Raw genomic sequence first — 27,399 nt, 5'->3', positions numbered from 1 at the left:
GCATTTGAATAAATTTACTTGACACATCAGATAACCTCCAAACAACCAATGATGAACCCACACTAGAATGTGCATAGCATGCAAAATATGTTCAGTTCACACTTGTTTTAGCCCATGGAGCAAATTTAGTCATTGAATTGGAATTGATTAAAATTAACCTCTTTTAGAATCCAGCATGGATTTTCACTCACCCTATCAGCCTGGATGGCCGAATCCAGAAAGGCTGTTATCATGTCTTCCGGGAGGCCGAGCTGACGGAGGAGGTCGGCCAGAACGGTGGGGTCGGGGAAGAGCTCTCCGAACGTGGGCACTGGCATCGCAGTGCCTGGAAGATTGGTATAGAGACATAGATGGTATCGGGCTTGGAGCAAAGGGCATGCCATGCAACATTCATGCATTGTAGAGATCAATAGGAGAGACAGGATACCCAGTATAGATATTGGAACACAAGACACACAGCACACAAATAGCAATATGAAAATCAAGAAAATGTTGTTATTGATTGTTCAAGTTTTCAATGGAGAACACAACATAAAAGAACGGCAACAGTTGCGAAAATTTTGTAATACAGCTGTATTATTGGTGGTTGAACATGTGTTTATCATTACCAGCAGTCTCTGTATTAACAGTCATGAGGCATCCGTGTTTTGTTTTGCTTTGTTTTTATTCTGCTCTTTATGTTTGTCTGAAGGTGTTTGGTTAATCATACTTATAAAGAGAGTTAGGGAAGCAAAATTTAGATCTAGGATCTTTGCATTTTCACTTTTGCTCACTAGAATTTAATGCAATCATTCACATTTCCTGTCTTGCACTGGAATTACAACTCTGTGCCATCAACTGAGTTATCATTGCACAGTTTGTGGTCAAGAGGATACATTTGGTATTCCATCACACAACCTATGAAAAGTTGATTATACTGTGCGTGTCTCTGTGTGCTTGTGTGTGCATATGAAGGGCACAGAAATAACACTTGTGTGTCTTTCTCGGCCCGGCTCATGTCACCCGTGTACCACAGAAATTCATTAAAGTCCATGAATACAATAATTATGCATGTACAAGATAACTTATTTGTCTACACTAATGCAAAAATGTGAAATTTCCTGCGAACTTCAGGAGTAGGGAGAGAAGCATTGCAAGAAAACTCTACATGCAAAAGGGTTAAGACGAAAAAAATATTTCATATCAAGTTTTGTGATTTTCTCCTTTCTTGTTTCCTTTTTCTCACCATTTGCATTCGTGATCCACTGGGTGAGGACATCGTTGACGTACTCCATGAGTTGGACCTGGGCCAGCCAGTTCTGGACCCAGGTCTCATTGAGTCCTGGGACCTGGAACTGTTGAAGAAGCTCCACAATCCTAAACACACATATCAGAAGCAAACAAAAATAGTAGAGATGCGTCTTTGTGAAAGGGTCATGTCATTCCTTGGCTACATTACTGCCCTGGCAAAATCTAGGGTATTCATGCAGTTCTCACAAAGGACAATCCATGATTATTATAGCAAACAAGCACAAACATGGTCCACAGAGGAGTATCAACACAAAACAAATCAGCATACGTGTTCTGGAAATGGTTATCTGTCCCACCAAGAAAAAAAAATCATCCATTCTTGCATCTTCACATTTCAATCACTAGGAAAGTTGTACTCTTCTGTAGAACAAAACTGGAAATAACAATACTTTCAGGAATAGCAAAATATTCCAAGGAAAGTTGATAATATTTAATAGTAACAAACACTTGCTGATTAGTATTATAGTAACTCCTCTGCCAGTAGAACAATAAGTTGCAATATCAGTTAACCTGTTGAGGATGAGTCCCAAGTATACTTGGGCAGGGGTCTATGGGAAATGAGTATTGTAGTAAAATCAGTCCATTCATAAAGGTTAAAAGAATGAATTGATAAGTTAATGATAGATATGGTCTGTAAATATAATGCATCTACTGACACTTCGTGGCGGAGGCATAAAAAGACTGAAACATGAATATGTAGAAGACATATTGATAAATGCATAAATCAATATATCAACAAACCTCAAAATTTCAGAAAAACAAAAATTGACAGTGTTTAGAGCATTAGACATACCGTGCATAATCAATGCTGTATTGCGAGGGATTAGAGAGGAAATTTCCCAGAATTTCTGCAATCTCCTGACTTGCATTGATTGCCAGCTGGATTTCCACCTCAGGAACATTGAAGAAGACTCTCACCAACTGTCAGGGGAAGGATGGTGCATGAGAATAATTACGAAAATGATATCAAGTAAAACACCTTGCATTTCTGTACACAAGAAGAAAGCTCACAAAATTATATATTAAAGGGATGGAATAGTATTGGTTGAGGTGAGGATTCAGCTTTTACTATTTTTTGCGAGATACTTACATGTACAAACCATGTTATGAAATGTTAAAGAGCATACAAGTCTATTAAGTGATATTCAAAGTTTATTTGATGAAAAATGTAAAATGGCCGAGATATCGAAAAAACACAGTAAAACAAAGTGATCCTAATAAAAGGTAGGTCCCACTTTTACTACTATTGTGTTGTTTTGGATATACCGGCCATTTCAAAACCAATTTTCATCAAATAAACTTTGAATTACTCTTAGAATTATATGATCTTCAATATTCAATGAAAGGTTTCTCACTATTTCAAAAAAAATCATCATCAAAAAACATTGGAAGTCCCATCTCATCTGAATCTGAAGCATCCCTTTAATTCATCAGCTGTCTCATTCATCTTCAGCAGTAATGGAAACAGTTTTGATTGAATATTCGTAGTAAACACATAAAATAACTTTGAATAAAGAAACTCTTGAAATAAAGTAAAACTGGCTAAGACTGGCAATCAAGATGAAGAAAAAGACTTTCACATAACTGTTTGTTATGCATTACTGTAAATGTGAAAATTTTTTTGCATTTCCCGCGACCAGAAGCTAGCGTGAAAATAAAAGCACATGAATATATTTTGCATGCCATACATGTATGTTCCAGTAGTTCATGTCCTGATTTTGTGGAATTAAAAACACGCGAAATTCATCTCAAACGGCCGAGCGCGAAAAATAACTCCCATGAAAATATCCACTTTTACAGTAGATACGATTCAAGTCTTGCTCAGATACATAGACAGAATGATGTAATATTCACACTATAACATTCATGCTCCCCTTAATTCTTCAATGTGATTATACACTAGATGATTGCAGATGAAAACAAACCACTTTGTAAATAAGCAGATAAAATAAGAAATGAATTTAGACATACCTCTGCAACAATCCTGTTTGACATAAAGATGGAGTTGAGGATAGCATCAATTGATGTAAGGTTTACAGAGCAGAGTTGGGTCTGGATGGTCTGTATGTCCACTGAAGCATTCACAAACTGATCAAAGATGTCTGCAAAGCTTGAGGAGTTGCACACAGCGGCCAGAGGGTCCGGGCTGGAAAACAGCGCAGTCCACTGCGCAAATATACAGATAGAGTTAAAAGCAAAAATATCACAATTTGTATTCACAGGTCAATGGGGAAATGTAACTGTGCACAGATGATTATACATTCTATTTGCTCAAATGAAATTCTGCAGGTGCAATATTACACAATTCCCTGAAGAATTACAGCAAATCTGGAAAGGCTCAGGGACCATTATGCTGGAGATCCTGATTTATGTGTGTTTATACTTCAGTATCTACTTGTAATTGTGATGGGAAAGCCCTTTGGGAGAATAGCGCCAACTCTGTAGGGGCTACCCTTGGTACAACAGTACATTGCTGTATGGTATGAGACCATGATCATTATATCATCAGTGGTATCATTATCATGTAACTACTATGATAATGCCAATGATGAACATAATGACTTAAATCATCATATTACAAATTCATCATCATTATCATTATCATCATCATCATCATCATCACCATCATCACCATCATCACCATCATCACCATCATCATTACCATCACAATCACTATTTATACTATTATTATCATCATTATGCCTCACTTAAACCCAGTGAGAGATTTCTTGATAAAATGTAGTAAGAATACATTTACTATGTCATTTCAGAATTCTTTAAAACTACCTACATATAAGTTATAAGCTCAGTGAGGGGATCATTCTAAACAGTTGCAATATCTTGGTGACATACCTTACAAGATTCAAGCAGTTTTTGTCTTATTTCATTTTTTCCAACAGGCTTTTATCTAAAACATTCCGCAGGACATATGAAAAAAAGAGAAAAATCTTGGGACATGTGGAAAATCAGAGGTGAAAGAGTTTCATAGGTAGTAGAAATTAGATATTGTGGGCATGCTATAGTCCTGAAAGCAGCCAGGACTCATTGGTTTGGGGTGGGGTGAAGAGCGGAGGGAGAGGGGAAGAAAAAGGGAGGCTGATCCAAAGATACCTGATCAAATTGGGGAGCCATCTGTAGGAATCCCTCAACGACATCCGCAGGGAGACCAGTCTGGTACAGGAGCTGCCTGATGATGTCTGGGTCTGGGAACAGCTCCTCAAACGTGGGGATGCTAGTCACGGTTCCTGCCAAATACAAACACATATGCAAAATGCTCACAAAAAAAGATACAATCAACAAATGAAATATATGGTAAATAAGAATACTGTAAAAGTGGAAATTTTCGCAGTGTTGAAATTTTTGCGCATTTCGTGCTACCAGAAACTAGCACGAATATAAAAGCACACAAATATTTTTGTTGCCACACGTTCCAGCAGTTGACGTATTGATTCCAAGGGATTAAAAACACACAAAACTCTTCTTACTCTGCCATGCGAGAAAACTAGTTACGCGAAAATATCCGCTTTTACAGTACACTGTATCTAACACAAAAATGAATGAGAAATTACAGGTGCTACATGTTAGGGCCCTCTAAACTACAGGGTTGTGAAAGAAGAGCAGAGTTAAATCTCATTATGCAATCTACTTAATAAGCATGTACATGTTGTAAACTACAATAACGCAATTGTGTTATTGTATAAACTCTACTGAGGTGGACTTTGCGACCTGCAGCTTTCCTAGGCACCAATGCTGTGAGTCAGACAAATGCAGGTATGGAATTCAGATTTTGTGAGTGAAAATGTAGAAGTAAAATGCCAAGAATGCAACAAGCACCTTGTGTTCCTGATTTTGGATGTCATGAGTTTTCTTTCTGTTGCAGAAACTCCTCAGTGAATATGTAATCAAAGTATTTCAAATGAAAATAAATACATGGGGAGGAAAATAGACGTGGAAGTGGCAAATAGAAATTGAAAGAGATCATGGTCGAGAAAGCACATACAGAAGAAGGAGCATCCGAGTCAAATAAAACTATGAGTCTCTGTCAGCGTATACTCTACGGCACTGTCTGAACTTTTTTGTCTGAATCCATCAATAGTTATGAAACAATGTACTGACATACAAATTGTACATACATGTATAATAATATGCCAATCACATCAGCAAAGGCAAAAGTTGGTTCCTACGCATTCCAACTCACCATTCGTTTCTGACAGCCAGTCGGCGATAGCCTCTTCAATGTAGTCCATCAACCGGACCTGGCTCAAGTAGCTCTCCAGTGCGCTCAGGTCAAGCTCAGGGGCGTAAAGCTGCAGCAAGTCCACGATTCTGTGAAATAAGAAAAAATCAATTCCTTTCTGGTGACAAGATGATGTTCAATTTTGGCCTCTTGATATGATTAATATAGTAGCATCAAGCTGTCAATTGCTTTAAATACCAGTATTAAAACAAGAAAAGCATCTCATTTTGGTTCTTGATACTTTGGTATTAACCCTTAATGTACCCCTGTCCTTTGGTTGTTAAACAGCTCTTACAGCCTTTTCACTGGCATTTTATTTATTTCTGTGAAGTCTTGGTTGAAGTTAGTGCTTAAAAAGTATCAACAACTCAAGTAAAAGTTACACAAACATTCCAGCTAACTGTCACAGTAACAAAATAGAAATCTTAAGAGGATTATACAATCTTAGCGTTATTTTGCAGTGTGGACTTTTCTTTTCTTTAATTTTGTGCTAATTGCAGTATTACAAAATTACAGTATTTTGTAAATGACAACATTTTTGGAGATATTGAACTTTGTCTAGCGTTACTTCCATCTCCAAACTCACAAGCAAGCAACGCTACCTAAAATTGGCCCATCATGAACAATATCAAATGGAATGCAAATTGTAGGTTATCTTGGTTGATTAGTCCCCATCTACTCACAAAAAAAAAGAAGGCATGGCTACAGAAGATAATCAGTAACTATATGTGCATCTATCTCTTTGATCACAAAATAAAGCCAGCAATATGTATTGCCATTCATCTACTGTTAATGATGATGAAATCATTTTACAATTACAGGGCAATCCACATACCGTTGAAGTGCTGAGGTATACTCCAGTGGATTTTCGGTCAAAGATGCCAGGATTTGGGCCACCTCTTGACTGATATTGATGGCGATCTGAACATCCACCTCAGGTAGATTGAAAATGAGCTGAGCCATCTGATGTGGAATAAGAATACAGAAGAAAAAAAAAATGTACACTGACTTGTATAAATTGTTGGTAACAATATCAATGATTGAGATCATGATGATGATGATGATGATGATGATGATGATGATGATGATGATGATGATGATGATGACGACGATAAGCAAAAGAAAGAGAGGAACGAAGTTGATGCTGATAGTGATGATGACAAAATCATTTATGAGCTTTCCATTTTGTCAAGGTGGTCAAAGTGCTTGACAGTTTATCAATGATCTGGTCACTGGAATCAAAACTGTGACTTACAAGGCACACATTTTACTCTTTAAGAATTGCTCCATCCACACCTGCTCTTTTCCAGCTCACACATGCCCCACCCCACTACACTGACACCCGGCTTATTACCAGGGTCCTATCTATAACGCCTCGGTCAGAAAAAAAAAATGCTGCGGATATAAAGTTATCTCGCCCAAGTACGTAAATGGCATGGCAAGGCCCCCATCCGTACATTATAGTGCAGATGACAAAATGAAAGACTGAAATACATGTGTACAAATTGTACTTCTACTTTTTCCATAAGGGTTGCAAACAAGTTGCTGTGTACATCTATTGTAAATATTGTACACAAAATTGTTCACATTAATCAGGAGGAGCAATGCTACTTTTGTTTTTACAAGTAATCAATGCCATCATTCCTTGCAGTATTCATCTACTTCACTTTACTATCCTTACAAGTAATTTCATCCTTAATTGTATTCATATATAACTCTGTGCTTTGCCTCTGCATGTAGTTGTATAAAATATCACAATGGCCCGAATACACGAAGGTGGTACAATCTTTACAAAATGACTGATTTCGTAACGAAATAGGTCATGCGACACTTGGCGACCCATACAAAACTACAGTCTTTGTCCATGGTTTAAACAATGGACAAAGATTGTACCACCTTCGTAAATTCGGACCAATGTGTCTCATCCCTGTCCCCCCCCCCCCCAAAAAAAAAGAGAACTTCTGGCGCACCTCTATGATCTGGATGTTGGACATGAAGATAGTGCTGAGGATGTCGTCGATGGAGGAGAGGTTGACGGAGCAGAGTTGGGCCTGGATAGCATCGATGTCCACTGTGGCGTTGAAGGACAGTTCGAAGACATCCTGGAAGCTGGTCTCACACAGGGCGGTCAGTGGGTCCGGGCTGGCAAACAGGTTGACCCACTGCAAAACAAAAAAGTTGACCGAAATACAATATTTAATGTACTGCATGTAACATGTGCACTGACATTTCAATCGGCAAGGGTTTTCACATGCAAAGTTCTCAGTGATGCAGCCAATCTGCTACAGCCTAACTCTATTATTTTGGAGAAAATAAAGAAGTACATCCTTGATATCTAAAGACAGACACACGCATTCTGTGTACACCTACACTCATGTACTGTATCAAATAATGAAGACAGTTTCACCCTGGTGCATCACGTTCCATTATGACATCAATCTGACTGTGACATAGAGTCTTGGAGTTACCTTTCATCCCAGTAAGGGCATACACTTGTATGTAGAACAATATTGTGCATAAAAATGTGAAATAAGAGGTTATTCTTTCCACTCTGTTGATACAACTTTTTTTACAATGTTACATTATGTTGGTTGTCTTTTCTTTACATGAAGAGTTTGATCACAAAAGGAAATTAACTCCATCCTTTCCAATTTAAGATATTTGCAATTAAACCTTACTAAATACAAAATATGAAAAAAAAACATAAAATCACAAAAAAAAATTCTGGGACTGTTTTATCATAACAGCAAAAATATTACTAGTTACATGATATTACGTATGTATCAAGTGAGCTACCACTGGAAATATTTAATTTTGCTCTTTTGATCATATGCCACATGACATGTAGTAAACCCGTTCTGCGATTAAATTCTCCATATCATATACAAGTGTTCATTTGTACAGATCTCGTGTTTATCCAACCATATACATGTACACATACCTGATCAAATTGGGGAGCCATCTGTAGGAATCCCTCGACGACCTCCGCAGGGAGACCCGTCTGGTACAGAAGCTGCCTAACAACTTCTGGGTCTGGGAACAGCTCCTCAAAAGTGGGGACGCTGTTGATGGTTCCTGTCATCACAAAGATCCAAACACATGAACACAGGCATGGGTTACTGTGCGTTTGGTGCTGCCTGTTAAAGGGTGTGTACCGTTCTGGTTGAGGTGAGGATTTAGCTTTTAACGTTTTGCACGATATTCAGAAAACACTCTATGAGATGTCACAGAGCATGCAATTCTAAGGGGTATCAAAAGTTTATTTGATGAAAATCGGTTTTGAAATGGCTGAGATATCCAAAAACAAGGTGAAACAAAGAGATCCTTATAAAAGGCGTGGCCTGTCGCCTTTATTATTATCACGTTTTTGAATATCTCAGCCATTTGAAAACCAATTTTCATCAAATAAACGTTGAATCCTTCTTAAAATTACATGCTCTTTCATATTTCATAAGAGGTTTCTCAGTATCTCACTTAGGAATGTTCAAAACATGAATCCCCACCTCAACCAGTACTGTACAGTCCCTTTAATCGACAACATTGATGGGTCTGTTTGTGTGGCCGGTGATCCTACTACGTGCAGCCAACTACAAAAGCTTGAATTTTGGCAAAGTATGTGAAAAGATCTCTTCTCCATCATAACTCAGTGCAGTTTGTGTTCAGGGAAATATAATCTTTCATAGCTTCAAGACATTCTCACATAAAAGGAAAAAAAGAGTGAATATATGCAATCTGTAAAACACATAAAAAAATAAAGGAATATGCATTTAAACAAATCTTTAAACAGCATCTTCTTGTGAAATGGCCAGGTTCTTACTAACTTTGATGAAACAGTTTTCCAACATGATCATAACTTTTGAACACGGTTATAGAAGTTCTGTGGATCATTCGCACACAGTCATAGAATCTCTTTCTCACCATTGTTTCCCATGATCCAGTTAGCGATGGCCTCGTTGATGTAGTCTGTCAGCTGCACCTGTCCCAACCAACTCTGGAGTACGCTCACGTCCAGGTTCGGAACAAGTTCCTGCAGTATTTCAATGATTCTGTCATATAGCGAAAAGGGGTGAGAGAGATAGAGAGAGAAAGGGGAGAAATGAAAGCACTTACTTTGTAGGCATACAAAAGTGAGGGGGAAAAAAGCAATTACTATACATATTCCTTGATATGACTCTGGTCAAAAGTTGTCCAGTTGTTGGATTAGATATGGACAACTTCAAACAATAAGCTTTTCATTATATACAAATCATAAATGAGATGTAACAACAGCGAGGCGTACAAAATAAGAACATGCACAACTAAAAATATAAAATCATGTACCAGGTATTTCTTCTAGAGTTGAATTGCCTTCAGAACGTTAAGTAAGATGATGTATGCAAAAAATTAAAGAATGTATTCCTTAATACTTTTGGATTTTTATCAAACTCTGTAATGAGTTACTCTCATTTGCATTTCTCCCTAAAACTGTGTTCTACATGTCTTATTATAGCAAATCATCAGCTGATCACAGCAAAAGAGAATTATATCACTGATCACGATCTATTAAGTTGACATCTTTTTGCTTCCGAACAGGAAAAAAAACAATCAAACTTTGCTTTGTAAAGGTGAAATAAGGATACTGTAAAAGTGGATATTTTCGCGCGACTAATTTTTCAGGCTTGGCCCGGTAGGAAGAGTTTCGCGTGTTTTTAATTCCGCGGAATCAAGACAGCACGCACAGGAACACATGGCAAGCAAATTAAATATTCGCGTGCTTTTATTTTCGCCCTAGTTTTTGGTTGCGCGAAATGCGCGAAAATTACAACACCGCAAAAATTTCCACTTTTACAGTCATAAAAATGGGCATCAAACCTGGCTAACTCAGTGCTGTACTGCAAGGGGTTCGCTATCAGGGACTGAATGATCTGGGAAGCCTCTTGGCTGATGTTGATGGCCAGCTGAACATCCATATCAGGCAGATTGAAAAGAACTTGCACCAGCTATTGACAAAAGAGGACAACAGACAGACAGACAGACAGACAGACAGACAGACAGACAGACAAACAGAAATAAAGATATTAAATACTTGTGAACTTGTGAATACAGAATCATATCAATGATTTTAATGTATTATGTTACAATGATATTTCTGTACAGAGATGGCAAAGTATTTGGTTTGAAAAGAAGATTCCCCACCTGATCCCTGACCTCTGAACCTTGGGTAGAGCTCAGTTTTCTGCCTCAGTCCTTATTTCTGAACTGCCTACTATATAAGCTGTCATTTCAGTGAGGGTTTAATTTTTCGCAAATCATTGTCGTTGGACTGTGAGTTTAACTACACACAAAAATATCTCAAACAAACAGAAAACGGTGCACTCATGATAGCATGGGTGTCAAAAATCGCAAAGATCAAAATCCTGCAAAAATGTCCACGGCCTACTCATTTGCAAAATTATCTGTAAGTGAAAATTAAAGCTTATACAGTACATGTACATGTGTACATCATGATGCACTGGAACATTTCTAAGTTTGATGAATGCACTTTATTCCACCATCACTAGGTGGCAAGCAGCCGAGAGATACAAACAAACTATTGCTACAGAACCCAAAATATCGGGCGGTCAAAGTTTGACCAGGGGGTTACCTCAGTGGTCAGTCTGTTCGACATGAAAATGGAGGAGAGGACGTTGTCGATAGAAGTCAGGTTGATGGAGCAGAGGGCTGTCTGAATGGACTGGACGTCGACCGTGGCATTGACCGTCTGCTCAAAGACGTCCTGGAAGAGGCTGGTCTGACAGATGGCTGCAAAAGGTTCTTCGGTCAAGAAAAGATTGATCCACTGCAAAAAAAAAAGAAAAATGTATGGTGATGAATATAAGTAACAAAGGATAAAAGAAATACATTCAAGATGTCAGTAAATCATATGAAAATTTGAAAATATTTAGACATTAATGCATACATAGAAGGCAAATTCAATGACATGCATGTTTCTCAGATGTTTCGAGAGGATCAGCTGCTGCTGGTTCACTAGCTAGAGGGTAAATCTCTCATTTTCCATCACGGAGAGAAAAGTACATTGTACTTGGCACATTTCCAGGTGAATTGTGACAGGTGACAGGTCAACAACAGCATCACTGATACATTGTACATGTAGTTTATACCTGATCGGACAGAGGAGCTAAGCCCATGAATCCCTCGACGACCTCCGCGGGGAGACCGCTCTCGGCCAGGAACTGCCTGATGATGTCTGGATCTGGGAACAGCTCCTCGAATGTGGGCAGCATCTGCACTGTTCCTGTTCATTGGAATGAGATGTAAAAATATCCTGTCGTAAAATTGACGGTGATCTACTGTTGTGGTGAATATGTGCATGATTGAATGTGCCTGTGTGTGTGTGTGTGTATAAATTTGATGAATATTTAACAAATAGCAATAACTATCATTCTTTGTGTTATTTTGTCTTACTTCATCCAAGCTTTCAAAGACCACCTCAATAACATCCTTCCTAAGAACAAGCAAAACAAAACAGATTTCAAAACATTTACAAACGAACTTCAGACTGCAGGTGGTTATAAGCTACATATACAGGTAATACCTAAAGTTTTTACAGAAAAGGTATCATACGTTTGTATATTTCTTAATTCTTATCTGGGAAACATGTGAGGACATTACAATTGCATAACGCAATCATGATCTCTAAGTCATTGGAATGACAATATGATTTTTTTTTTTTTGTCCTGGTATTTGTGAGTCTCTTCTCACCATTGGATTGAGCCAGCCACTCGGTGACAGCTGTGCTGACGTACTGGGATAGCTCAAGCTGTGCCAGGATCGTCCTGAACCACTGGGGGGACTCCCCAGTCATTTCAAGCATCCTCAGCTGAGCAATAAGGCTGCCAGAGAGAATGACAGAAAATGGAAACATTTTTACATAAATGTAAACATGCACAGTACATCACTTTCAGAATAAATGAATAGTTTGATCAATACATTGCTGAAGCAAAAAAAACAACAACAACAAAAGCTGATTTATTAAGCCCCTCCCCCCCCCCCAAAAAAAAAAAAAGATAAATGACAATACAGTCAAACCTGTGTACAGCAGCCACCCAAGGGAAACAAAAAAATGTGGCCGTTGTACACAGGTGGCAACCACAGACAGGATCGTTATGGCTTTCCTCTTGGGGTAATTGTGTTTAGTGGTCGCATATGACAGGTGGCTGCTGTAGACGGTGGTCGTTATAGACAGGCTTGACTGTATAAGAGTGACCATTATGATATACGAAGTACATGTATGATAATGCCACTATGAAAGTTTTGAATGATATTTGGCGTTAGGTATATATATATACATATACATGTATATATATTTTTAGGTGGGGAGCAGATATGTACGCGTACGTAGATCTGAAAAAAGACTGCATGATATACAACCTGTATTTCTTTGCTACCACACCCCTATACACTAATGTACATGTAGATGGAGGCAGGAGTGTAAACACTGGTTTGCTCATATAGTGTAAAAGTGGATATTTTCGCGTGACTAATTTTTCGTGCTTGGCCGGGTCGGAAGAGTTTTGCATGTTTTCAATTCCGCGGAATCAAGACATCACGCACAGGCACATATGGCAAGCAAAAATATTCGCGTGCTTTTATTTTTGCGCTAGTTTCTGGTTGCGCGAAATGCACGCAAATTTGAACACCGCAAAAATTTCCACTTTTACAGTACACTTTCTTATATGCAGACATACATGTACATGTACATGTACAATTTGTATGATTCCTGTATGCTGTAAACACTTCGTGAGATGACCCAATGTCTAAAATGTACAAATGAAGTTCCGAAATGAACGACTCACTTGAACCATGATATACTAAAATGTAAAGGATGCACCTTAAAATGATACAATTGTATGTAAGAAACAATAAGATACAGACACAATTCAACATTGATAATTACGGAGTAGTAGAGTAGATTTGTGGGATTTCTTGTCCTGTCATGAATGGCAAAATCGTGCTATCTAGGAAACCAGGAACTGTATAGCTAACCTGTCAAGGCCGGGAATGGTGTCTGGTGACATGGACTGTTCCGCAAGTCTGGCCAGCCACTGGGCCAGGATGACCTCAGTCCGGTTGGAGATGGTCAACCACCAGGCGGGATCAACGACCACCTGAGGGGGATCGGCGACGAGGGCCGCGATGAGGGTTGCCAACTCTTGCTGGCGGAGCGTGGCGGCCGTCTGGTTGAAAGGCGGCAGGGTGGGATCCAGGGACAAGATCCTGTTGATCTGCAAGTGACGGGAAATAAATCAGATTTTAAACATCTGTGACAACAAGACAAGTTCTGCATGTTGGTGAGGTGCAAACCCAAACCCTTTCATGTCAAAACACAAATATGTGTACATGTATGACAGAAACTCAGAAATTTGAAAGATGTTTGTCTAATACTCTCTTGTGGGAAATGATCAAAATGATCAAGCGGGTAGTATCAGAATGAAAGAAATTTGTTGTAGTGCCATGATAGCTGAATGCAACACCATGATTACACACTTCTGATTCATTCATAGCTTGATTGCATCTCGAACACAATGATATCTTGACAGTAAGAATTGACATGTTCTACTGCCATTCATCATTCCCGGAGCAGAATTTCCTTGGCACTTCAAGTAGGTCAATAGCAAAATGGGAGGTACTAGCAAAGAAAGTCTACTGCATTAAAATACCATTGGATTTTCAAGTGAACTGCGTCTGTACACAGGAAAGCTTAAGAGCTAAATGTACTCACGAATGGACACACCAGAATCTACACTGGAACTGACTGACAAATTGTCCTTCATCAAATGAATGTAAATAAACCCTGATTTTGGTGTATGCCCATGATTTTGATATTGGTGAGACTCCAACCCATGACCTCCTGATTGCTAGACCGGTGTCATAGCATGCAAGCCCATGCTTTCTATCCTGGCTATTACTCAAAACACTGAATAATCTGTGTTAATTTGTTTTCAGCGATGAAGGGCACTTTAACAAGCAGTTGCAATAAAAACAACTCCACACAGGAATAATCATTTTGATCCAAAATTTCATTTACTTTTTATTTTCTTTAAATCTGTTCCAAGTGAATGCTTTACCACAGTCAATTCTGAGACATGCGCTTATTACCTCGTTCTGTATGTCGGTGAATTTGAGGACATCATCCAGCTCGGAGAGCAGGACTGTGACATTGGTGCCGCAGAAAACTTCCTCTATCACGCTGATGTCAGTGGGCGAGTCCGGGGGCAGGGTGAAGAAAGTTGCAAACTGACCAGATGCACAGAGCTCCACGAAGGCATTAGGTGTAACGAATAAGGAGGTCATCTGGTGGGGAGGGAAAAAAAAGAGCAAAGACAAAGAAATAAGCTTCAATCATTTAAAAGTTACTGGTATTCTAGGGAACCAGCAAGCCATTGCACACAATTACACCTTTCAAATGAAAATGATATCAAATTACAAAATGTTTTGTATTGTTGAAGCATGAAATATAATGTTGAAGCTAACCAAGAGGAGAAATATAGTCTAAATAGAATGATGATGATAATCAGTGTTAACATAACACCTTTTCAAAATAGATTTAGAGTGCTCTCACAATTACAACAAAATACAAGAAATCAATCAATTTCTTTACCGAACTAAACAAACGAGAGAAAAACAAAACAAAACAAAACAAAACAAATCAAACGAACAAAGACATTAAACTTGATTTGATCTCTGTGATATTGCAATCAAATCAAAACTAAAAAGAAGTTTACTTTTGTACAGATGGGTTTTAAAAAGTTGTTGACATACATGTATGCACATCAAGTAGCTGCAATGACTCCCATGCAAGGTGACAAATAGTCTTATTTGAATTTAGTCAACAGAATATGGGTGACTGGTTACCATGGCAACTCCTCCTACCTTGTCTACTTGCATGCTGAGAGAGAGGAAGGTGTCAATGATCTCGGGGGCGACGTCGCTCTGGCCCAGAAGCTCGCGAACATGGGTGGCATTCACAAACAGCTCATCGAGGGTGGGAAGTGTAAAGGATTGTCCTGGAGGAAAAAAAATGAATGAATATTCAAAAAATGTACCATCAGAATTTCAAGGCCAATGAAATACAGAGCAATGCACAAGTGTACCAACTGTACCTGCATGCAAGCTCTTCATCTAATACTGACTTCTTGGCCCTTTCAACAGTACCGATTTTCACAGGGTCCAATGCACACTGACAAACATTAAGTACAATGTTTTTGCAAAAAAAGCTATCACAAAATCAAATTTAATCATTCCCCCCCCCCCTTAATATTTCACAGTATAACTTGCAATTACATTCATTCATTTTAGTGTTCACGACTGTATTTTTGTCAGGTATATGTTGTAAGTGCTCATCCAAAAGAGTGACACCATCCCTTAATCTAATGTGCATTACATGTATATCCCTTTAAGACTGATGTCACTGTTCTTGAGAAGCACACAGAACCTTTTAAATTCCATAACCTTCCAAGAATATTGTCTATAGCTAGCTAAGACATTGCACAGAGTACATTAAGGCATTGCTATTCTATTTTTTGTTTTTGCTAGTATTCTTGTTCTTGTTTTATATTACTCTATTTTACTAAAGCTGACTTGAGCCTGGCATGGGTATATGCACATCAACTATAACATGGAGGGGGCCTATACAAGTCGGTACCTTGGACCATTTTCAGCATGTCGATGAGTACCGACGTGATGTAGTCACTCAGCCTGAAAGGGACGAGGAGGGCGGGCTCAGAGTTCAGGAGCTCCGAGGGTATCTGCCTCAGGATGTCGCCAAAGACGAAGCTCAGGAATTCGGGGTCCCTGCACGTGGTTGGTGAGGGGGAGGGGATTTGAGAGATTGAAATGAAAAAAGGGGGGGGGGCAAATGTGGAAGAAAGTGAACAGCACCATGCTGGTACATGTACTTGTCCCCTTTCTACAGAGCTTTATCTTCTAAAATGCATGTGGGCACCATGTATTCATGTCGGGATCAGATGTTTTTTTACAAGTTGTTAAATTTGCGGATAGCACTCAATTCATCTTGCAATATGTAGTAGTCTACTGGATGGTGACACAGCATTTTGCTCCTGCGACAAATGCTCCGGTCTTATTTTCTCCAAGGTCTTAAGGTTACAGTTAGGGTCATGATAATGTTTTAGGTTTATTTGATGTGAGGATTAATAAGGGTTCCGCTTATTTTTGTCAGTAGAATTTATGTTCTGCTTTTAATAACACACACATATTTCATGGGAGCGATTGTCGCAGCAGCACTTACACCTCACAGAACCCTACGAGATGTGTTCTGGACGATGCACTGACATTTACATTTATTCAGTCCGAATTCAAATACAAAATATGGACATGAACCACACACACCGACGAGATGTGACCCTGCATCACAAAATGAACAAAAAGTCGCCAGTTATGGATTTTTAGTTAAGGGCAGATTCTGAAAGAGCAGACTCTAAGCTTTAACCCTAACTAGGCCGGGGGGGGGGCCTCCGAGGCCCCCCCCTCGACGTTCCGCGCGATGTATCGCAATCGCAAAAAGCTATTGCCGCGACGTTTCATGACTTTTTTCTTTCGAGTCTCCCGCATCTTTTGGCACCAAATTTGCGACGCCCGGGCGCGCGGTTCGGAAGTTACACATAAATTTGTACATGCATGTCAGACCAAAAATTGCTCAAAAACGTGAATTTGTGTACAATTTCAATGCAAGCTGTGCTTGCAGGCAAATTTCATAAAAGCATGATTATTTTGGTGTTTTATTGATTAAAATCAATGAATAACATATTTTCTTGTTCGGAGCGATGTCGCGAACAAATTCCATCGAAAAAACAATGGGAGACATAAAGTCGAAAAAACAAGGAAATACATAAGAAATTCAAAAAACAATAAAATACTTAAGAATTTTTCCTGATATCACAATTTTTTTTCATTGCATTTGCTAAGGACCCTAAAAAGAATATTTACACAAAAAATGTGCCTGTTTTGAGCTTTATTTTGTGATTTATACCAAATAGTCTGATTTCATGCATCATTATGCATAAATTAGCATAATTTAGCATAAATGATAATTTTTGAAAAATTAACTTCATGGTATTTTAGATTACATCATAGGCAATGTGTGTGCAAATTTTCGTCGCGATCGCGGCCGAGATCTGGAGGGGGGGCCTGGGAGGGCCTGGGAGGGCCTGGGAGGGCAATAAACAACTACATACAAATGTAATTAATGGAAATAGCAACTAAAGCCATTCCATCTGTATCTAGTTGCATGTCCAAAATATATAACAAGCAAAAAACAAGGCATACAAGCAAGCACGAGACACTCACATGAGGGAAGTGTTGTTGACACTGTTAGCCTCCAGCACAGCTGCTATCCTTCCGAGTGTTGTCGCGAACCACTCCTCGTTGTATTTGAGCAGGTTGGGTGGGTTTTCTATAAGGGACTGGATTGCAAAGGCTAGAGTCTGGAAGTTCTGCGAGAGGGCTGTGAAATTCACTGCATTCCCGCTTGAGATCTAAAAAAAAAAAAAGAAGAGAGAAGAAAAACAGTCAGAAGAAATATCTTCCTGCACCTTTGTGCTTATGAGACAGTGCTGCATGCCTTGATATACACGTACAGTGCATTTTTTTTTTTTTTTTTTTTTTTTTTGGGGGGGGGGGGGGCAAAGACATTGATTTGTCAAAAACTTCATACTTTCCCATTTTGATAGGGCAGCATTCATAAGAAGGCACAGCCCAAATTTGAAAGGCGCTTTTCAGAAGAACAATTAGTACATAATATACTCGCTTCCATGGTAATTCGATTGCAAATCCACAAGAAGTCACAACAGCAACCCACTAGGTCCCTGTTTCATAACGCACTGTGCATGTAAATCAATTCGTAAACTACAATTGGAAGTATTATAGTGCAGTACAGTTGTATGTGTATATAATAACCAATCAGTTTTAAGCACTGAGGTTGTTGCTATAGTAACTGCAACCACTGCAAACCCTCCTAATGAAGACTTAACAAGAAGGAACTATAAAAGTGAAACATCTCATGTGTGGTGAATTTTTTTTTTTTTTTGCTATAATGAGTTAATAGTGAATTTTACTTGATAGTTTGCTTGTAAATTTGGCAGATGAGATCGTTTGGTTTTTTTCCTTTTCATAGTGTACATGTAATATCTCCCAAAGCAATCTGGCATGTTAACTAGTTGAGGATGAGTCCCGAGTATACTCGGACAGGTGTCTGTGGCAAATGCATATTGTAGCAAGATCAGCCTATCCTCAATGGGTTAAAGTTCCAGTGATAGTGCAAGACAGCACAAAACTCACACACACACACATGAATTTGTAAACAAATACAATGTACATACAACTTGTATCAAGTTAACAGTATCTCAGAGTTGGACTCACTTCAGCGATGACCTCCTGCAAGTCCTGGAGGTAGGCCAGCTGGAAGGCCTCGACGTCCAGCGAGCAGAGGGCCTGGTGAGCGGCTTCCAGGTCGATGTCGGCCGGGATCTCGATGAGCAGGGGAAGATCGTCGATGTCGGCACACACGGTCTCCAGCCAGGTCCTGTTTCCTTGTCTGGCTAGGATCTGATTGGTTGGAGGTCGATTGTTAAAAAAAAAAAAATTATAAAGTTCAGAAATTGAACTATGTTACTCGTAAAGATTTAGCAAATGTGCAATAGCCATAGAGAGAGTCTCAGAAAAAACAACAAAATACATGTAGTGTATGGACATAATCTATAGGCTGGGCCTTGGGGAAAGGAAAAACAAAATAAACTGTCTAAATTGGGAAGACACAAAACATATATCATATAGAATAATTGTGACCGTGCACCTCAAAACGAACATAAAGTCGCACACACTGATTTTGCGTGAGGACTGAAATTAAGTGAAATGGGTCAACCTAGCCGAACTTGACTTTTTCATATTTTCTGAAAGAACGGGTCTTCTATTACATTATGCTAAAATTGGGTATCATAAAATGGGCAGAAAAATGTGTTTTTTTAGCAGTTTATCTCGAACATTTTTGGTAGAATAGTGTGATTAGGTGTGTCTTTAGAATCCCTTTTTCATTTCTGAAAAACCTTGTCCACACTCTTCACTATCAACTCTAATAACTTTTGAACAGATAGTGCTACTGCTTTGAAAATTGGCATTAATTATGGACAGAATATGTTAATGAGGCATGATTAATTTCAATTTAATCTGATAATCCCTTCATTGTTGTTACTCTGGTGGTTTACTTCCTGTTTTTTGTCCCATTCATCGCACAGCCAGCATGGTTTGGTAAAGATTAAACGCTTGAATAGACACTGTACTGCAGAGCCTCTTTTCTCAGTTCACACTTTTCCTGAGTTTGTGCTTTCTTTCCAATATTTGGATATGTTAGGAGAGTCCACTTGATTTGAGTTATACATCATTTTAAAGCTTAAAGTCTGCTCTTTCAGAATATGGTCTTAACTAAAATTTCATGTCTGGCGACTTTTTGTTTGTTTTGAGGTGCAGGGTCACAATTGATGTACATGAACACAAGTTGTTTTTTCTGCAAATCTCTTCAATCCATAAAGAGTTGGAGACATGCTTTAACATGTCCAGCTGAATGAATTCTAAATACAAGATGGTATTCATCGCTGCATATACATGTAGCACACATACACGGAATGCTGATGCTTTGCACAGATCTGGACATTGAATGTCGGTGGAAGAAGCCCTACTGCGTTTGTTACTCAATTATGATAGGACACACAGCAAGCAGTCATCACAAAGTTTTGCACCACTGCCGTCATACATCTTTAAAGGACAAGTCCACCTTCATATACATAAGGATTGAGAGAATGCAGCAATTTGTAGTAGAACACATCAGTGAAAGTTTGAGGAAAATTGGACAATCCGTTCAAAAGTTACGAATATTTTAAGTATCTGCGCAGTCACTGCTGGAAGAGAAGACTACTACAATGTATGATGTCACATGCGTACAACTATATAAGGAAAATAAAAAGAGAATTTCACAAAACTTTACTTTTTGAATAAAGTGCACAGTTCTTCGACTTGCTACTGACGGATGTTAAGGGTGATATTATTCCCCCTGCCTTCTGAAAGAGAGAAGTCGAGTGTTCTTTTGTTATGCGAGAAAAATGGAAATATGTTGAATTTTCTTTATTCTTTCTTTATATTGTTGTACTCATGTGACATCACAAGCTATTGTATAAGAGTCTTTTCATCCAGCCGAGACTGAGCAGAAACTTCAAAACTTCATAACTTTTTAACAGATTGTCCGATTTTGCTCAAGCTCTCACTGATGTGTTGTACTAACATTGCTGCATTCGCTCAACCCACATGTCTATGAAGGTGAACTTGTCCTTTAAGGAGAAAGACTGCAATCCGCAGGCACTTGTCACACTATTCAATCCATAAAGGGAGGGGAAGGGTGGGCAGGAGTGAGACACCTCTGAGAGTTTGTTCACTCACAGCTTCCGTGTTCACCGAAGCGTGGAGAAGGAGAGTGATGACGTCGGGGGCGAGGTCAGAGTTCGTCTCCAAGTATGTGGCAGCGTATGGCGGCATTAGGTCATTGAGGGTGATGTTCCTCCCTGAGACAAATCAAAGGCAAAATAATTAACGTATGGTGTACGTACATTGTATGTGTTATATACATTGTGTCACCACATTCATGGCTTACTGCATATACATGTACTTGTAGCACGAGAAGGTAAATACAAAGCTTATGCAGACACAGATATGTCCGAGATAAGAAAAGGTGCAATCAAACTTGCACCACAGTAGGAATATTCCAGATAAGAAGAGGAAAACATGAGCCAATATAGGAGTAGAAATATGGGTGAAGAGAAAAAGTGGAACCAAATTCACAAAGAAATAGTACAGAAGAAAATACCATGAAGCTAAACTTACATACATGTACAGATGCTTGCACAGTCAACATAAGAAAATGTGCTCCAAAGCTTTTCAGAAGGAGAAATATATCAAAGAAGAAAATACTGTAAAACCACAGCCAAGCTTACTCCCTGATGCAGATTACAGATTTTTAAAAAAGTTACAAACCAAGTTTTCACAAAAGTAGAATTCTTCCATTTGGGAAAGGTTGAAATCAACCCTGACACAAGGAGAAATATCAATATATATGAATATTAAAGATTACAGAAATGATATAGATAAATTGATAAATGAACCATGAAATCTGGTTATGCAAAGCAGGGATGTCTGACGACAGAGTGAAGCCAAGCTCACCTGGCAGGCGGAGGAGGTAGTCGTTGCTGTAGGCGACAATGGCGTTCATCGTCCGGAGAGCAGCCTCCAGCTCCAGGGCCCAGGGCTGGTTGGTCAGCAGACCAGACTCCAGGAGTGCTGCCAAGCTGCAAGTGAAGAAAAAAGAGATGATGTACATTGTACATGCACATGTACATGTATTTAGGAGGCCTCTTGCAAAGGGTGTGAAAAACACCTTCAAAGAGAGTCAATGGTGAGCTCTCTTCTCATTTGTTTCACGTTGGTATTGAATAAAATATCATGCAAATCGAATGAAGTGAATAAGGCATAAGTTCTACTGCAAAAAAACAAAAACAAACAAAAACAGGGAAATATTCATACATTGAAATAGAATCTCATACAATATTCACTATGTAATATCTAAATACTAGGTAGTGCTTTAAATGTACAGTACAGTCTTCAGCCTACATTTCAAGCAGCTTCTTGAATCATGTTGAGCACAACTGTCATTACTCACAGACTGAGGTTTAAATCTTCCGCATGCTCAAAAATTGTACATTCATCTAAAGACTGAAGAAATCTATAACAAATTTTTCACTGTCAAAGCTAGATCTCGAACTGCATAAATGTTGCGGGTGTCATATGCCGCGACAGCTTCAGAAATACAATCTGAAGTACAATGTATAACAGTGGGTATACGTAGCACACAATGCGAGGAGCAGCACAGTGCAGTGAGTTCTCACTTAGCCAGGTTTTCCATGCCGTCTGCGGTGATGAGTCTCTGCTGGGCGGCGTTCATCCTCTCCGCCAGGGCGACGAGGTTGGCCACCGTCTTGTTCTGCCACGCGGGGTCAAAGGTCAAGCTGGGTGGGGCGGCAATGAGGCGCTGGATAGTTTCCATCCATTCCTCCTGGCTGAGGGCGTACGCCGTCCAGTTGAATGTCCCCACTTGGACAGTGGGGTCGATCAGTAGTTGGTACTAGAGACCAAACATCGTAAGAGAGAACAAAACACAAATTACTACAGAGCAAAAAGCGAAATGGATTCTATCAATTTAAATAAAAATTACAATTTGAATTTAAAGAAATTGAAAGAAATAGAAGTGTACATGTACATAATCTGAGCAAGACAGCACATAAAGGCTTTAATTTCTTTGATAAATGATATGATAAGCCACATCTACACTGAACTCAATATGAACACAGTTACAAGAAGTGTTCATATAATCATACCATGGGAATGAAATTAGTAAAAGAAAAAAAAGTAACTAAAGATGCTCTTATTGTTCACATTTGGTCATGGACAGAGTCTTAATTCTTCTGCAATATCTGAGCACCCAGAAACTGACTGAAGCGACGACCAAATCACGCGCTAAAGATTTTCATACATCTTTTCATTGCTTCGGTCAACTTCACTCGCCACATTTGCGACATTTGTTCGCACCTCTGCCAAGATTTCGTCGTAAGAGCTGATCTCCTTCAGCTCCGCGGTGAGGTCCTCGAAGTCGATGGAGCAGAACGCCGTCTCCAGACCCGCCACGTCAAAGTCCGGGTTGAGGGGCGAGTAGAAGAAGGCGGAGAACTGTCCACTCACGCACAGGGTCAAGAGAGGGTTGGTCATGTTGAAGAACACCAGCATCTGAAAGAGACATTCATAATGAAATGAATACAGAAGGTAATGTCCAAGAAACCACATTTCTGTTGATTGGCACTGCGTCTTTTGATCTGTTTTTTCTCTCTTCAGGGCTTTAGTGTTTCATATTCAAAGGAACTATGGTATGGAATGTAAACGCATGTTGAAATGCAGTAATTCATCATACCCTCAAAACCATATTTCTAGCCAAATTAATATTCAAATATGCACTGTAAGTCATATAAATACAGCTTGTATTTCACAAAACTTTTGTACTACTTTTCTTTAGATTACTGTACTTGAACATGCTAACAAAAGCCTTCCAAACTAAGATTCTGTCAGCGTTGCTATTGTATCTGTCAATCATTACTTAAGTACCAATATTTAGCTTGAGATATTTGAATACATCTTCCCCAACACTGAGCATAACTTGCATGTTTCCCTACAGTCTCTTCAGTCGATTATATTAGTAAAATGGAAAGAGTAGTCATGGCTGCAGACCCTTGAACAGAAATCCTGCTGTACACCTCCTTCTTAGCGTATTCATCCTTTAATAGACAAAGATTTTCCTCCTAAAATGTGTACAAGTTTGACAGGAAAATTGACGTCGCCACGGATACCTTGTCAGGCTGGAGACTGAGCGAGAATATGGCTTCAACGAGACCAGGAGCAATCTGGTAGTCCTGGAGGAGAATGCGTTGGAGCTCGGGGGCGTCTGCCAAGAGGTTGCCCAGGTAGGGGAAGATGATTTCTTGGCCTTGAGATGGAAACAAAGACAGAGAAGGGGTGGGGCACATGGGGGGGGGGAGAGAAAAAAAGCAACATGAGAGCTTATTGTATTTGCATACAATGTACATACATACTCGGGCAGGATTCGAACCTACGACCTCCTGATCACTGGACAGGCGTCTTATCCACTAGACCACCGAGCTTTCGCCTGACAGCCAGTGCTGGTTCTAATCCTTAAGCATCTGCAGCCGGTACTGTGCAATTATTCAAATTCTAATGATGACATTTCATTAAAGCCCAAGGGAGACAAAAAATGTGGCTGTTATTGACAGGTGGCCACTCTGTACAGGGTCTTTAAAATAGCTTTTCTCCCCAGAGCAATATTCTTTAAGTGGCTGTACATGTGTATATGACAGGTGGCCACTATAGACAGGTCTTTATAATAGCCAACTTTTTTATTTTCCTGGGTGGTCACTGGAGATGATTTGGAAAGTCAGTATTTCCCAAAGCATCTTATACAATATCTTGGAAGCAAGAAAAGGGGAATCATAATTCAGAGACTAACTTTTTTCATAACCTGTTTCTAAGGATGGTGCCACAAACTTCCTTCAGGTGGAAACAAAGTTCACCATTAATAGAGGATGAATTTAGTGATTCTGCATGAAACACCAGTCCTTCATTTTTACGAAATTCACATATTCTGTTATCTTGAATTGTGCAATATTTCATGAGAGAAAATTAAAAATCAGCCAAGAAAATGCTAAAGATTCCATCTGGATATGGAATTGCATTTTCTTTGATGATCATTTTTCAGCTGCATATCACATTTCTGGTCAGTTTCCCTTCTTTTTCATTTATCAAAAACAAAAAAAGAGATAAAGACTGAAGAATAGATAAAACGGGATGTATTTGTCTGGGGGTCCATAGATGACAACACCTAAACTAGAAATGTCGCTATGGCGACTGATGCCTCCGCCATAAAGCATGATTCTCCCAATAGGCGTATAGTACAATGTCTTCACAATGTGTGATCCATGACAGTTTCACTTAACTGGCAAAATATTGATATGACAGGTTTGTCAGAAATGACTTGAATGTTCACTTTCCTTGAACTGGGTTTGCTATGATTGTCGAAGAGTGCAAGTACACATATTTGGGGAATTGAGAATTTTTACAGAATTCTGACGGACCCTTTTATAAGTTTATGCATTGAGTAATTTCCAAGGTAAGAAGAAAGAGTGTAATTACAGTACAAAATAGATTTTTTTTTTTTTTTTTTGGGGGGGGGGGGAAGGGGGCATTGACACCTGGCCTTTGACCCTTAACCTTTGACCTTTGACATTCTGGTTGGAAATTTCCTGGAGAATCTCCATTAGGTAATGCATGTTTATATTCAGTTTGAAAACTAATAATGCAAGCATTTCATATACTAGTGTATGAGGGAAATAGTAAAATATTGAGGAGTTGACCTTGACCTTTGACCCCATGACTATTGACCTATGACCCGTAAATTCCCTAGATAATCTCTGCCAGTCAGTACATGCGTATGTACCAAGTTCCATGAAGATACATTGAACCATTTGTGAGAAAAATGATATTACATTTTCACCTAACCTTTGACCTTTTGACCTTCGACCTTAGATTTTATGACATGAAACTCTCTCTGGAGGATCTTCATGCAGTAGTACATGTCTACACCAAATTTCAAGAAAATACCTTAGGGCATTGCATAGATATTGGGGAAATAGCAACATTTTTAGAATTTGACCTTGACCTTTTGACCTTTGACCTCTTGCCAATGTCATTAAAAACTACTCAACTAATTGTCCCATCATACATCATCCTTGGACCAAGTTTGGTGAAATCCTTGGACCAAGTTTGGTGAAAGCTGCTTCATCCAGTTTTGAGTTATCACGTAAACAGATAAATTTCAGGATTTGACCTTGATCTTTGACCTTTGACCTCAGTCCGATTTCACTAAAAAACTAATCAAGTAATTGTCCTATCATACATCATCCTCCAACAAAGTTTAGTGAAATTTGCTCTATCAAGTCTTGAGTTATCGCGTAAACGGATACAATTTCATGATTTGACCTTGACCTTTGACCTTTGACCTTTGGCGGATTTCACCCAAAATCTAATCAACTAATTGCCCCATCATACTTTATACTTGGACCAAGTTTGGTAGAATTCAAGCCAATATTACTCAAGTTATCGCGTAAACGAAAGCGGACGTACGTACGGACGTACGTACGGACGGACGGACAACCCGAAAACATAATGCCTCCGGCACCACTTCGTGGCGGAGGCATAAAAACTGTGTAGATGTACACAGTGTGATAAAGGGAGAGCACAGACTACAATGATTATACAGATATGGGACAGTGGACAAATGATTACCTTCCAGCATAATCAGCTTGTCAGTCAGGATCCTGTTGAGGGCCGTCATCCACTGGAGTTGCTTGACGGTTTCCTGGTACCACGTCTCATTGACGAACAGTGCCTGAAGCCCCTCCAAGCTGTTGAGCAAACATAGCAGAACAATTTTATGTGTGACACTGTATTCTTTTAACTCAAAGGTCAATTGGGATTTAAATTTTGACATAACAATCCCTTCACATATTATGTTACATGGTCTAATTAAGTGAGGAAACAATAGCTTTTGTCTTTCAAACCTGTCTTATAATAAAAGTGATGATAGGAAATGCCTGTAGTAGTGGAAGTACGTTGTACATATGCAGGCGCGACATACACCGCAACGTATAGTCATACGTGTAGCTTGGTAAGAGTATGCATGACTTCAACACTGACAATGATGACAGCTACTATAATGAAAATGTTAACCATAGTGGTGATGATGGTGATGATGATTAATAATACAGACTCTGTCATGATGATCATACTACAAATAATGATAATAATAAGCATCATTATCATATTCATCATGTTGTAGCAATGATATCATTGACAATAATTGATTATGATAATGATTGATTTGAATAACAGAATGTTTTCCTAAAGCATGACTCTGTTGCCATCTCAGAGGCCAAGAATAATGTGGCACACAGGGGGCTTACACCATGGCACATAAAGAGTTAGTGAACTCACCTCTGAAGATCAGCTGGGTTTAGGGTCTCCACGAAGGTGAAGATCTGGGGGAGGAGTGTTTGGAGGTCCAGACCTGGGATGGTGAAATCTGGGATGATGCTTAGGTAGAGCTGATCCACAATCTATGTGTCAAAAAGAGTAGCACGCACATTGTACAATATTTA

The 27,399-nt window shown here is 39.1% G+C and overlaps 1 protein-coding gene across 1 annotated transcript in view; it reads right to left on the bottom strand.

The window, feature by feature from the left end:
* Positions 1-27,399, bottom strand: part of LOC139716165 (uncharacterized) — a 172,228-nt gene that overhangs the window by 74,655 nt on the left and 70,174 nt on the right. Inside the window, exons 33-47 of the mRNA XM_071627725.1 lie at positions 27,236-27,357; positions 26,528-26,646; positions 24,019-24,155; positions 23,210-23,404; positions 22,510-22,745; positions 21,788-21,912; positions 21,011-21,132; positions 18,944-19,129; positions 17,873-18,060; positions 16,212-16,360; positions 15,440-15,573; positions 14,666-14,860; positions 13,553-13,791; positions 1,226-1,356; positions 192-325 (exon numbers count right to left, since the gene is read on the bottom strand). Coding sequence (XP_071483826.1) covers positions 192-325; positions 1,226-1,356; positions 13,553-13,791; positions 14,666-14,860; positions 15,440-15,573; positions 16,212-16,360; positions 17,873-18,060; positions 18,944-19,129; positions 21,011-21,132; positions 21,788-21,912; positions 22,510-22,745; positions 23,210-23,404; positions 24,019-24,155; positions 26,528-26,646; positions 27,236-27,357 — 2,412 coding nt within the window. The remainder of the gene's footprint in view (positions 1-191; positions 326-1,225; positions 1,357-13,552; positions 13,792-14,665; positions 14,861-15,439; positions 15,574-16,211; positions 16,361-17,872; positions 18,061-18,943; positions 19,130-21,010; positions 21,133-21,787; positions 21,913-22,509; positions 22,746-23,209; positions 23,405-24,018; positions 24,156-26,527; positions 26,647-27,235; positions 27,358-27,399) is intronic.

This window comes from Diadema antillarum, unplaced genomic scaffold, assembly GCF_040938485.1.
Source record: "Diadema antillarum isolate AM-2024a unplaced genomic scaffold, OU_Dant_1.0 scf00000062, whole genome shotgun sequence".
Lineage (NCBI taxonomy): Eukaryota > Metazoa > Echinodermata > Echinoidea > Diadematoida > Diadematidae > Diadema > Diadema antillarum.
This window is presented reverse-complemented; position numbering and strand designations above follow the sequence as displayed.